The sequence below is a fragment of the Antechinus flavipes genome, chromosome 6 (assembly GCF_016432865.1).
Source record: "Antechinus flavipes isolate AdamAnt ecotype Samford, QLD, Australia chromosome 6, AdamAnt_v2, whole genome shotgun sequence".
NCBI lineage: Eukaryota > Metazoa > Chordata > Mammalia > Dasyuromorphia > Dasyuridae > Antechinus > Antechinus flavipes.
The window spans coordinates 52,424,636-52,439,115 of NC_067403.1; the positions used below are offsets into that span (position 1 = coordinate 52,424,636).

Below are 14,480 nucleotides of genomic sequence, written 5' to 3' on the forward strand. Positions count from 1 at the left end.
ATTTTTGTTGTATTATGATCTGAAAAGGACAAGTTTACTATTTCTGCTTTTCTGAATTTGGTGAGGTTTTTATGTCCTAATACATGGTCAATTTTGTATAGATGCCATATACTATTATAAAAAAAGATATATTCCTCTCTATTTCCATTCAAGTTTCTTCAGGTATCTATCATATCTAACTTATCCAGAATTTTATTCGCTTCCTTAACTTCTTTATTGTTAGTTTTTGGTTAGATTTATCTAGTTTTGAGAGAAGAAAGTTGAGGTTCCCCACTAGTATAGTTTTATTATCTCTTTCCTCTTATAACTCATTTAACATCTTCAAAAATTTAGATGCTAGACCATTTGGTGCATGTGTATTTAGTAATAATATCTTTCAGCAAGATATTGTTTTCTTCTTTATCTATTTTAATAAAATCTACTTTTGCTTTTGCTTTGTCTGAGATCTTGATTACTCCAGTTGCTCTCTTTGCTTCATTTGAAGAATAATATAATCTGCTTCAGCCCCTTATTTTTATGTATGTGTGTCTCTCTGCTTCAAATGTGTTTCTTATAAACAACATATTGTAGGAGTCTGGTTTTTAATTCAGTCTGCTGTTTCTGTTTTATGGGTGAATTAATCCCATTGGCATTTATAATTATGATAAGCAACTGTGTATTGCCCTCCTTGCTATTTTTAACATTTTTATCCCCTTTTTTCTTTTACCCCCTCCCCTTTCCCTCTTCAGAAGTGCTTTACTTCTGCTCACCATGTTCTCCATTATTCTGTCCCTTTTATTAGTCCCTTCTCTACTTTCTATTATCCCGATCCCTTTTTACTGCCTTATAGGATGATAGATTTCTATATCTAACTGAATGTGTATAATATTCCCTCTTTGAACCAATTTTGATAAGAGTAGGGTTTTTGTCTACCCTTTCCCTAATTTCCCCCTCCATTATAATAGTTTTTTCATGCCTCTTTTATGTGTGATAATTTACCCCAGTCTATTACTCCTCCTTCTTCTTTCTTACCCCAGTCTATTACTCCTCCTTCTTCTTTCTTGACTCATGACATTGTGCTCTCAAAGTGCTTCCTTATGATCTAATAAAGGATGTAAAATGTTATGGGCCAGGACTCTGAACTTGAAACAAGGAGCTAAGTCAGAGGAATTGATGAGACAATGGTTATCTAGTTTAGCATGGTTCAGTATAATTGATTTAATCTTACAACAATAATGGTTTCCTAGTGATATAATGATTGGTTAACACTCAGTGTAGAGCATATAAGCTGGGACTCAGAAAGCCCTGAGAGACAGAGCCAGTGAACACAAGTGGACAGAAGGCTGGAAGCTGGAGCACAAGCTCTTGGACTCATCTCACACCATCCTGGTGGCAGGTTCTCCTCCTGCATTTCTCCTACTGAGACCAAGGCTGATCTGAAAGGCTCTCCAGAAAGCTGTCCAGGCCCAGGAAGGAAACAATAAAGGATCTGGACTATTAGAAAGCTAACTGGGCCCCAGAAAAGGAGGCAGGACTTTGAAAGAGATAATAAAGGATTTGGACTTTAACCCCTGGTTGTTTTTGTGGTGATTACTGAACTGAAATGAAGGCTGCTCCCAGAGACCCCAAGAAAACCGAAACCAGAGAACATTACAGTAAGAAGTAAACACAAATAATCATTGCACAAATATAATATAATATAGTTGTTAAAAAAAACACAACAAAAACAAACAAAAAACATGAAACTAGATGTGAAATCAAGAGATATGGTTCTGGGTCCTGAATTTGCTGTTTACTAGTTATAAGAATTTGTCAAATTACTTGACAGAAGATAAATAAATTTCTATTTCTTCATCTGTAAAATGAAGTTTAAAAAAAGAAGCTTGGAGACAAAATGTAAGGGCTCAAAAGTCAAAGCAGTATCCTCAGGGACTTATTTATCATAATCTCAGCAAATATCTACTTCACATCGGTTTCTCTGCTTGGTTTCAATTTCATGGAACAAGATGCCCCTTCTAGGATAAGCTCATCTCTTCTAAACTCACCACCTTGCTGCTAATTCAAACCTTGATTGATTTCATCTCCCTCAGTCTTCTCTCCCCTAAAATTGGAGATTGGAAGGTAGACCACCTAATGCTCTTTTTTTATAGAGAGTAGAGAATGAACTCTCATCTCACTCCACTTTGCATCATTGCTTTGTTTTCAACTCCACAAAATAAGATTGCCCTGGGTAGAATATCCTGTGGTGTCCCATTCCTCCTGTCTCTTTTGTGTGTTGTCTTCCCTATTAGAATGTAAGCTCCTTGAGGGACTGACTTTATTTTTATTAATTGTATGCTTAGTATAGTGCCTAGTAGATTCTTGAAAAATGTTTATTAGTTTGGATTGGATCTTTAGTGTTTGAACTTTATCCTGTTGGCAGTGGGGGACTGTTTAGGATATTTTGTTTTTTAAACAGGGGAGAAATATGATCCAAGAAATATTCTAGAAAGATTACTCTGGGATTTGGGTATAGGATGTATTAGGAATAGTGATGATGGAGCCTGGAAGGAGTGAAACTTGAAGAAAGGACAGGTAGGAGCTGTTATGATAGTCTCAGGATAAGATTATCTGATAGTGTCAAGAGTAAAGTAAGTCCAATCAATTTAAGTCAGGGCTCTGAAATATATAATTGTATGGTTTTTGCAGAATATACATATTGATACTGAAGCCAGTATTTAGCAGTTGTTTTCTGAATATTTTCTGGTTTGGCAATGTAGCAAGAAAGCAATGAGGACATTAGTTGCTAGACAAAAGCAAGTGTAGTGTCAAAATAAGTATATCCAGAATCTGCACATGTACATTGAGAGTTGATTATGTTTTACACTAGGAGAGTGAAAGTAAAACATCAGGCTCAATAAGATACTATAACTACAAATCCAGTGTCTAACTTGGATGCAATTTTTGCCATCTTAAAATGAAGGTATTCTTTCAGATCAATTTAGGCTGAGTATTCAAGGATTTGTATATTATTATACACACTATATATATTTGTCTTACATACATTATATATATTTGTATATTATTAAAAATAGCAATGACTTCAGACATTACCCTTTCATTTTCCAGATTGTACTGTAAATGAGTACTCATGTTCATTATCCAAAAATGAGGTAGCATAAAAGCTAAAGATAGAGGATAGGAATCTCAGATTTATGAAGACATAGCTTCAAGTCATGTTTCTGACACATATTTACCATGTGACTCTGGACAAGTCACTTAACCTAGTGGCTAGAATGGCATCTTAGGAGTCAGGAAAACCCGGGTTTGATTCCTGACTCAAGTACTTACCAGTTGTGTGGCTCTGGGAAGATCATGTAAGCCCTCAATTTATTTCATTATCTATGGTGATAACAGTAACACCTAATTCCCAAAGTTATTGTGAAGATCGAATGAGATAACATATGTAAAATACTTTGCAAACCTTAAAGCACCATATGCTGGGTATTGATATTTAGGAAATATAATAACTGGAGGCAGCTAGGTGGTGCAGTGGATAGAGTGCCGGCCCTGAAGTCAGGAGGACCTGAGTTCAAGTCCGACCTCAGACACGTTCCTAGCTGTGTCACCCAGGGCAAGTCACTTACCCCAATTGACTTATCAACATATATATGTGTATATATATATATATATATATATATATATATATATGCATGTATATATTATGCATATATGTATATACACAAATATACATGTATATAGTGTATATATGTATGCGTGTATATAAAAATATGTATGTATATATGTATGTATATGTAAATATACATACACACACGCACACACACACACACACACACACACACACACACATATATATATATATAAAATAACTGGGAAAGCAAGTGAAGTAAAATTTTCTAATTTGCTGCTTAGGTAGAATATCCCCAGTAGTCTCATTTCTAGTGAGTTCCCATCATTCTTCTATTTATTAGTATTAAAAATCATTTATTTAGTTGCTACTTTTGTCTGACATTGTAATTTAGACAGACATGGCCCGTACCCTCCCGGAGGTTACAATGTAAGTAGCCAGCCACATTTTGATCCTCCCCAAATCTCAACATGAAGAAAGTCAGGAATTCCAACTTACCACCACAATAGAGAAGTACATATATTTGAAAAAGAAGCAGCATTTGATTCAAAGTATCTCCAACCAGTTGGTAGGCAGCCAGCTGCCTAAGCAAATCACAAAATGTTTAATCCCGGCCTCATGTGTTTCCTAAACTAAAGCAAAGCTAATCAAACAGTACTCAATTGCACTTTTAGGATCATCTGTTCGTGTAAATAACATTAAAGTTGCCATTTTCAAATAGAGGGAATGTTCTTCCAATTGTAAATCTGTATTGAAATGATTGCTGTACAGTTCTAACAGCGCCGAGGGGGAAAGTGGCCTAAAATAACTCCATTTCACAAATGACTCAACTTAGGTTTAAACTTCATGAGTAAATAGCACCCAGGACACATTTAGTAAATAAAGTAGCAGCATTATCACAGTCTTCATTTAGTTGTGTCCTTGGAGGTAATGAGGCAGTTTGTCCCAAGGCCCACATTAACTATAAGGGAGAAGTTACTTGGGAGGCACATTTGGACAAAGATTTTGCCATCTGATTGTCATAGAGTCTCAGGGAGTAATTGGCTATATTAACACTGGAGAAATAAAATGCTCCCTGTAGGATGAAAGGGCTTTTTTAGTCTGCCCCATTGTTTAGGGGGAAAATTTACTTTTATTAAGGTGATAGTCTATGTTGCCCCCTAGTGGTGTAAATTAATAAATGCATTCCAGTCCTTAATTATCAATTTAAGAATTTAGAGAACCACAGAATTTTATAATTTTAGGTCTGGAGGGATTTTACGACCAAGTTGATTCAAAGATTCTCCTGTAATTTGACTTACTTTAAAGCACTGAACAATTTTTATGTTACCTGTTCTCAATAAAAACACAAGTCATCCAATTGTATCTATGATTTCAGGGGTGTAGGGGAGCTCAGAATTAGAGACTCACTCCAACTATTCAGCATGACCTCTAAGCTAACTTAGAATTTTAGAGATTTGGCTTGGGTACTGAGATGTTAAGTATCATGCCCAAAGTCACTCGGTCATTAGAAGTGACACTTGAATCCAGGTCTTCCTGACTCAGAGACCAGTTGCAATGTTATTTTTTTTAATATAGTAAATAAAAAATTTTTTTTCCAATAAAATATGCATCTATCTCAGAGTGTGTTCTGAATAGTGAAGAAAAAATTGAATCATTTTTAAAACAATCAATAATTCCAAAAAAGATGGCAAATCATCGGTCTAATTCACTGCAATTCCAGTTTTGTCTTTTGAAGTCCTCCCGTTGAGTGCAGAAGCAGCTGAAGTTCTAGGATAATATAGGAACTTCTCTCAGGCTAATGGGTTGGTAGCTTTTCCCCATGGCTATGGCTTTCCTTGAGGTTAAGACTAGGAGAAAGTCAAAACAAACATGTCAAGTGCTGGAAAACCATAGCAAACTAAAAAATGGGATTCTAGGGCGATTCAAAACAGTAACAACAACATTTTTTTTTTCACCGATCATGCTCAAAATTAGAAACAGATGATCCCAAAAGGCACATTTCAAAACATCTGGACTTCCCACTTAATATTTGCTCCTATATCCACTCTTTTCTAAGGGGCAGAAACCACATAGAAAATGGTCATTTTAAATCAGGCAAATCATGATGATTATTATTATTTTTAAACATTACAAATTGGCTGTGAACACATTGGCTGAATGAACCTCTACCTTCCTAAATTTAAATGCATTTTAGTCTATTTGTATTTTGTTGACACGGGCATCTGTTCAACCAAACTTTTGGGATATACACATGGCTGAAGACTGGCAGTTTTGGAAATGCCCTGCATGCAAAGAGCTCCTTTAGAGGCCAGTTTTTGACTTAATCCACTTCCGGTAATAAGTTATTTGAGTATAGACTCCAGGCTTGTTCACACGACCACAGTTGTCCCCCCAGCTCACAATTCCAAGGAGATACCAAGTATCTTTATAGTCTTTTACAACCAGGGGTCCTCCGGAGTCACCCTGATGAAAAAAAAAAAGAAATCACGATTGGCTTTCATTTGCATAGTACATTTTGTTTACAAAACTACATCTCTTGTACATTGTCTTAGTTGATTTTCTCTACAAGAGCTTTTAGAAACTTTATCTAAGACCAGCAAAAAGATCTCTTATTTATTTGTGTGGTTTTGTTTCCTAAGGATATTAACTGCTGAAATTGCTCACAGCCCCTGCAAAAGGGGCTCTTTAGAATAAAGAGCAGGATCATCCCATCCAGGGATATATTGTTGCATGTTGTTTCCTGCTCCTCCCACCTTAGACTATGATGTTCCTTGAGGAGAGGGACTGCTTTTGCATTTCTTAGACTGTCAGTAACAATCCTTGTTCTCAAACATTGTCTAATAATGTGGGAGAGAATATACAAACAATTATGTTGAAACAAGATAGGATAAACTGAGACAATCTCTAAGAGAAGATGCTTAATAAACATGGTTTGACATGGCCAAGCATTTCAAATCTTCTCATAATGAGCTTTTCAGCATTTCATTAATTTGATCCTTGAATCATTGACAAGACCTGCCCTCAAAGCTTTTCTTAGTTGTTAAAAGAAAGATTTGTGGTCCCAATAGTAGTAACCTCCAAAAATCTTACATCTTCTTCATGCCAAAATGACACATTAGAATAAAAGTCAGTGGATGATAGTGATTATAACTTAATTTTTTGATTTTGTTCTTTATTGATTTGGTTCTTTAGCATCATTATGTGGCACAAGATCTTTGTTGAATCATCCAATATTATAGTAATAGACATAAAAGAAGTAGGAAATTTGAATTATTATAATGACCCACGGAAATGTTTGTCAATACTTATATATTTCATTTGATCTCAGATCATATCCATCCAATCCTTTTTGCCTGAGCAATTCTTCATCATCTATAAATCTCTCTATAAATCATCATTAAGAAATCTACCTGAAATCTCATAAAAGCCATCCTCTTGAGTTCGTGACACTGTATGGATTTGTGTTCAATAGACAATAATTGAATTCTCTATCCTTTTTGTTTAAATACTAATGATGATTCCTTTTATTCTATTTCTCCATGTATTTTTCACTGACAAATGAAAGCAGTTCATACCCAATCTACTTCATGATGACCCATAACTTTAATTCTTTAACCACTAGGATATTATGTAACCCATTGGCATATAGCATCAATAAATATATTGGTATTAAAAAGATACACCTTTATTTCAGGGAAAGGTTTAGGGTTATTAAAAACACAGAGCAATTTTCCATGGACGAGATAATACAGTATCCTCCTTGGTTTGAAAAAAAAATCACAAAAAATTTACTCCACAAACTTAGGCCCAAAGAAGTGAATGTCTTGTCCAGAGATAAAAGAAAGAGAACTGATATTTGAACAGGGCTCTTGTTGCTATAAAACTGTCAGAGTGAGTAACCTTTCAGCTGGTACTGTTTTCAAACCACTGACATCTTTCTGGTCTGTATGATTCTTGTCTAGATATTTTATTTCATAAATCCTCCAAATCACTTTTCTTTCCAGTTCCTTGAGTGTTTTATGAAAAATACTCAGACTGTCTCTCTTTGCTGTATGACTGGCCTGCCTCTTTTCTTGGACAGACATGTTCTTGCAATGAATTTCACTTCTCTGGAGCATGTCATCAGTGATAATGTGCTGCTATTAGAGTAAACCCATCACATGTCCCTTTTTGGGAGGAAGATATTGATGCTTGATGGGATATTGCATAGTTCCAGTTTCTCAATATAATATCTTTGTTTCAAATCATTGTTTAAAGGAATCATTTTTATTTGTTATAATCGGAGGCATTATAACAGAGCATAGAAATTTAGTTAGTTTGATTGTTCTTACTGAGCATTTCATGTGGAAATTGTGCTTGTATCCATTGCAGAAATGATAGGAAAATCTTAGGTAGAAGCATGCTGGAGCTAGTTCTAGCCAGCTTAGGAGAGTTGATTTTAAAATTTTTGTTATGAACATTTAAACTTTAGAAATTGGCAAGCGCTGTAAATCAGGGCTTGACTTATTGTTTATTGCTTTTTTAGACTTAAGAAAGTGATGCTGTGATATATTTGACTTGTATAGGACTGCTTGCTATCTGGGGGAGGGGGTGAAGAGAAGGAGGGGAAAAGTCGGAACAAAAGTGAGTGCAAGAGATAATGAAAAATTATCTCTTGTAAAAAAAAATTACCCAGGCATGAGCTCTGTCAATAAAAAGTTATTTAAAAAAAAAGAAAGTGATGGAGAAATGTTAATAGTACTAGTTAAATATAAAAGTGTGTTGTACATACTTTGGGGGGGGGTGTGGAAGAGTGAGATTTGGTGATTAAACATTTACCAGTGCATCTATCATCCTAGGACATCTAAAATGAGTTTAAACGGGACACCAAATTATATCACTAAGTCCCTATATCTTTCACTTCCTATTCCTCCTTCTTATTGTTCTTCTTCCTAATGAATTATCCAGTAAGTATTTTACTTTGCTAATACTTTACTGATTATAAAATTTTGGGTGATTTAGAATTATATTTACTCTGACTCAACACCATACCTTTAGTTTCCATTTTGTAAAAAACAGAAAAGTATTTTCTGAATAGGATGAGTTTTTTAAATAGTAGTAATAATAGTAATAACAAAGCAATTACTATACCACCTACCCTGCAGGCATCATAAATTCCTTCCAAGAAACCAGCACAAAACATTCCAAATGTTATATCTTTGCCATATACATGTGGCTGCCTGCATATTTCATCACTTATAAGTTCCACTGAAGCTTGTCGAAGTTCATTCTGTGACTCCCCTGAGGATAAAGAAAAAAAAAGGCAATTTTAGCATTTAAATCAACATGCTTTGATAAAATATCAAAGCAAGACATTGCTACAATGAAATGAATAGTTTTTGTGCTTTTTCTACTTTGATTAACTTCAGTAAAGGAAGTGTTTGATATAAATCAAACTCTGGGTCTGAATCCTCCTTCAGATGTGATCAGAAGCAAGTCATTTAAGATCCATCCATCATCTTTGGTTTCTTTGAGTGAAAGATGGAGAAAAAATAAGCAACATGCTTGGAGGAGGTGTCAAGTAGCAGCTAGACTGCCAGCTTTGGAAATCTGGCATGTTAGCTTTAATTTTTGCCCCTGAAACACAACAACTTCATGGCCATGAACAAATCACTTAATCTCTAAATGCCCTAAAGAGCTCTCGAAAGCTCTTAAATAAGAGAGGACTTTTCTGTTTACCTCCCTACTGGAGGAGACAGGGAACATATACTGGGATCTTAGGGAGTTTACTACCACAAGGAGGTCATAAGTGTTGAAAGAGATAATTAATACCTGTCCTACCTACCTCCTAGAGTTATGAGGAAAGCACTTTGCAACTCTCTGGATGCTGCAGAAATGAGGTGCTACTGGGGTTGGATTTGTGATTTCTTTGGTAAAGAAAAGCCCCAAGTGAGGAGACTCTCAATACCTTTGCATGTGAAGAAACTCTCTCTAACAATGAATGGGAAAACTCTTTCTATACATGAAGGTTAATACTTTATTTGCAATTTACAATTTTAAAGAACAGAGGTTAAATAACTTTCTTAATTTATCACATAGCCAGTATTTGTGAAAGGTAGACTCAAATCCAGGTCATCCTGGATCTGAGAACATCTCTAGCCTTAGCAGTATTTTATCTCTTGTTATTGTTGGTGATGATAAATTCATGAAAGTCCCTTCATAAGCAATCTCTAGTAAGGAAATTATCTGAGACTCTTGAAGTTAAACTTGATATATAAAAATGTGTAGTCATTTCCCAGCCATTAAAACTTAATACTTCCCAGCCTCTATAAACTTAAAAGCAGTTTATTTTCTTTTTAAGAAAACTAGAGTAGCTTTGTGATAAAGATAAAATGATTTATTTTTAAAACTTCCTTGTTAGTAAAGTTTGAATTCCATCTGTTATATGTGTTATTAAGCATTGATGATGTTTTTAAACCTCAGAAATTCAAGTTGGAACATGAAGTCATTTTTGTTTTCAAAGCTGACCCCCCAACCTATACTTGGATAATCCTATTTACTTGTAAGTGATTTTTTTTTTATTGCCTGAACTTTTGCTTCAGGCTCCAGATGAGGAAACAGGTACAAGTGATTGAATTAAAAGCTATGTGGCAGGTACAAAACTACTGGGGAGGTGAGGAAACCCATCATCAAACTCTAGTTTACATGTTAAGTCAAGACATCACCCTTGTGTTGGCATTAATTTTCTTTGAGAATAAAGCAATTATTACCACTATCATCACCATTACCAATATACCCAAAGTGTCTTTGTGACTTGTTTACATGGCAGAATTCTGAGATTTCTGAGTCTTTTACTTCACCCAGTCATCCATGTAAGCCATTATCTTATCAATCTTTTCCCCCTTTCAATGCCACACTACTAGAATCATCTACATTCTTGCTTCTACTTTCTCATTTCCCATTCCCTGTGGAATAATCCTTGTAATGTAGCTTCTGATTTCATTGTATAAATGAAATTGCTCTGCTCATTTACTGGTGATCTCTTAACCACCTAAATCCACTGCTCTTTTCTCATTTGTCATCTTACTTGACAACTTTGCAGTTTTTAAGATTTTCTCCACATCTCCTAGAGATTTTGTCCTTTTCTGTTTTTTTGGTAACATTTTACTTTTCTGATTTCTGCCTACACATCTGATTGCTTCTCAATGTCCTTTGCAGGATCACCACAGATCTTCTTCTTTGCTTGGGTGTTCCCTCAAATTTTATTCTAGTTCCTCTTTTCTCTCTGTGTACTCTTTCAACGACTCCCATGACTCCCAAATATATTTCCTTCTGACTAGACATGTATTATTATCTTCATGCTGAATAATTCTTCCTTAATCACATGTGGAGTCTTAAATACAACATGTCTAAAGTTATAGTATATCTTTCTATCGCAAATGATTTTTCCTTCATATTTCTCATTTTCTTATTAAATTACCACCATCCTCCAAGTTACCCAGGTTCATAACCTCAGTCATCACCTCTTCACAACTCCCAAAATTATCTTCTGTAAGATCCAACCAATCTCAATTTTTTGCTGTAGAGATCATCCCAGTTACATTGTAGAAAATGTCCATGGGCAGATCTCAGACTTCAAGATTTGAGAGTACCTCAATAAACAAAAAAAGGGGGAGATGTAAAGAACTCCCAGGAAACTAGAGACTTCGGCAAGTGGGATGTTCCTCTCCTCCTACGATTAATCAAGGGTACATTTAAGTTTGAAATCATGAAAAAATCTAAGGTGCTGGTAGTGGGGAGTAATGTTTTAATCACACTTTAGAAACACACAGAGAATACAAGGGCAAACGGCACAGAAAGAACATAAATAAGTGGCATTAAAGGTACGGTGGAGTTATAGAAAGAGATTCTGTGAGGATGAAGATGAGATAGAGGAAGGCAGGCAGCATAGGGAAGAAAATGGGAAAGAAAGAGGCAGAGACTAATTCATGCAGAATTGGGAGCAGTTAGCAGTTTGCTCCAGATTGAGATGGGAGAGAGGAGCACAGGAGTTTGAAGTTTGGGTGGGGGAAAAAATTAACCATTTTCTATCCTACCTTGAGCTTAGTTCATTAACATACCTACATCATCTCAAAGTTATCAGCAACATTTAATAACCTATTGGTCTTATTGTGGATGGTTGGAGCTTATTTGAGATCATAGAATCCAAAATACCCTGAGAGCAAGGCCTAAATGGCTTCCCTTGTTTTATCACACAGTCTCAGGATTTGATTTTTAGTTCAAATTAGGCAAATTATGCCCCTTGGTCTTTGGGACAAAGTCATTTGTGATACCCTTTGCAATCTTACTTCCTACTATAGTATAGCTACTTTTTACTGGTACTTATAGATTACTTATTATACTAATTAGAAAGGTAAAAGGTAGTCAGAGGGACTAGATCAAGATACAATTTTAATATACAATTTTGTATTTCATTTATCATTTCAAGAATATTTAGAGAATTATTCATATTACTTTGCTATTTTCATTTCTTAGAAGTTTTTCTCTAAAAACTAATGGGTCATAGATTGGGACTTAGAATTTTTCACTGGAGAAATTTCTAAATCTTCCACTCATTAACCCTTTTCACATGAGACATTTTTACTTGGCCCCAAGTATATAGGTATGTAATATAAATATATAAATTGAACATTTACTGATAATAAATCATAGTGATTCCCACATTCAATTATGAAACCTCATTTGGGGTTGCAACACAGTTTAAGAAGCTGGAATCTAGAGTGAAGAAGGGAATAAAGTCACACCCTGGAAATGGTGAGCTTAGACTAATGTTTGAGGGACTAAAGGTAAGAGGTATTATGTGTTTCAGGAAATATGAGGTAAAAAACAAAACTATGAAAGAGCCACAAGGTTTAGTGCCTTCCCATCATTCACTCCCATTGTAATAATAATAATAATAACAATGTTCATATAGTACTTTAAAGTTTGAAAATATTCATTTGGTCCTCACAAAAATCTGCAAGGTAGAAGTTATTATTATTCCCATCTTATAGATGAGAAACTGAGCTTGAGTGGTCTAATGATTTGCTTAGGGTTTCATAGCTAGAAAGTGCTTGAATCAGATTTTGAACTCAGGCCTTCCTAATTCCAGATACAGCACTCAATTAACAATGCCACAAAATCACTTTCATTATAGGAAGGCTGACCAAGTATCATTAACAAGAATGTATCAGACTGGCTTAAGAAGAATTTGGATCATCACAGTCTTTTCTGAGATACCTACCACCATATATAAGAGCTCCAAATCCTGTGATAAAGACTGTTGAAGTTGGTGGGAAATAATCAGCTGCATCTGGTAGACAAATCCGGCGTATATCTTCACTAAAAGTAACTTTGGGAGAAAACTGCACTACTGCAATGTCATACTCTCGTGCTGGAAAATGGTACCTTTCATGGACTATAATTTTTTTAATATTTCTTTTCATTAAGGGAGGGTTAATAGTTATACCAAAACTAACAGTCCATCCACGTATGCTGGGATAACTGGAAAAGATGAAGAAAAATAATTATAAAAATTGGACAGCATTAAATTCATCAAATCTCAGAGTTTATTTACTCCAACCTATACCTAATTTCCTTACAAATGATTCTCCAATCTCAACTTGATGTTATCTAGTTATGAGGAATTCCTTACTTCTGGAGGCAACACACTTTTAAGTAACCATTATCTTAAGTAACCTTGAACAAAGTCTTAATATAAGGTAATAACTTGTGGTTTTAGATATTGCTTATGGCACATGCTGGCTTTGTGACTTTGGGCAAGTCACGTAACCTGGTGCCATGGGCAACTTCCTAAAAACAGGAAGTTTCTATACTGTTAATGAAAATTTAAATGAAACAAACATAAACAAATAAAACAAAATAATTTGCTTTATTAGCAAATAGAGTAATTCCATAAACCATACACATAAATCAGTTTTTTTACTGTAAAGTCACATTTCTTATGTCATAATTTCAAAATCTTTCATTGTCATGATATCTCTCATTAGCTCTCCTCAACACTTAAAAACTTCTTTATGGCTTTGCCCAATCTCTTCTCATTTGGTTTTCCATCTTCTCCACATGTGCTCCAGGTTCTGGAGAAAAAGTAGCTCTCTCTACCAAGATTAATGTATCTACCTTTGGTGGAATTGTCTCTATCTCCTCTGACCATCACTTGCTCCTATAATCTTTCCCTTTCTTTCTCATCTTTAATCTCCCCATCAAATGGCTATCTACAAACATGCTTAGTTCTACTTAACATTTAGAAGTCCTACCTTAACTCTGCCATTCCCTCGAACTATCATCTTGTTTCTTTCTTACTTTTACTGACAAGTTCTTAAATTTGTTTGTCCTCATCACCTCCACTCCTTCACTATTCATTCTTTTCTTAACTTCTTGTACCCTGATTTCCAACCTCACCATAGTGTTAAAACAACCCTCTACAAAGTTAATCTTAAATCCTGATTTCAATGAGTTTTTCTCAATCCTCATGGCCTTTCACCTGTTTTTAGCCTTGGTACCATTGACCATTCTTGCCTTCTTTGTCATCTATTACACAGCTCTTCCCCCTCTTCTCTCCATTTGACCACTCCTCATTTTGCTTTTCTATAAAAATTATCTCCTGTCCCTAAGGCTCTATCTCCATTTTTCCTTTTCTCTCTTCTCTTCCCTTCCCTTTTCTCTTCTCCTCATTCAGTTTCCTTTGCATATCTCAATTTCAGTCTCTCTTCTAATTTAAATGATCATTATAATCACTATCCATATAGTGCTTTGAATTTTAAAAGGAACTTAATGTACACTATCTCATCTGAGCCTCACAACAGTTGTACAGATTTTAATCTCAAAACTA

At 35.0% G+C, this 14,480-nt stretch overlaps 1 protein-coding gene across 1 annotated transcript in view; it reads right to left on the bottom strand.

Moving 5' to 3' along the window:
* Window positions 1–5,754: 5,754 nt before the first annotated feature.
* TMPRSS11A (transmembrane serine protease 11A) overlaps window positions 5,755–14,480 on the bottom strand; it is a 57,255-nt gene continuing 48,529 nt past the window's right edge. Inside the window, exons 8-10 of the mRNA XM_051966668.1 lie at window positions 12,873–13,132; window positions 8,748–8,890; window positions 5,755–6,073 (exon numbers count right to left, since the gene is read on the bottom strand). Coding sequence (XP_051822628.1) covers window positions 5,912–6,073; window positions 8,748–8,890; window positions 12,873–13,132 — 565 coding nt within the window. The 3' untranslated portion in view covers window positions 5,755–5,911. The remainder of the gene's footprint in view (window positions 6,074–8,747; window positions 8,891–12,872; window positions 13,133–14,480) is intronic.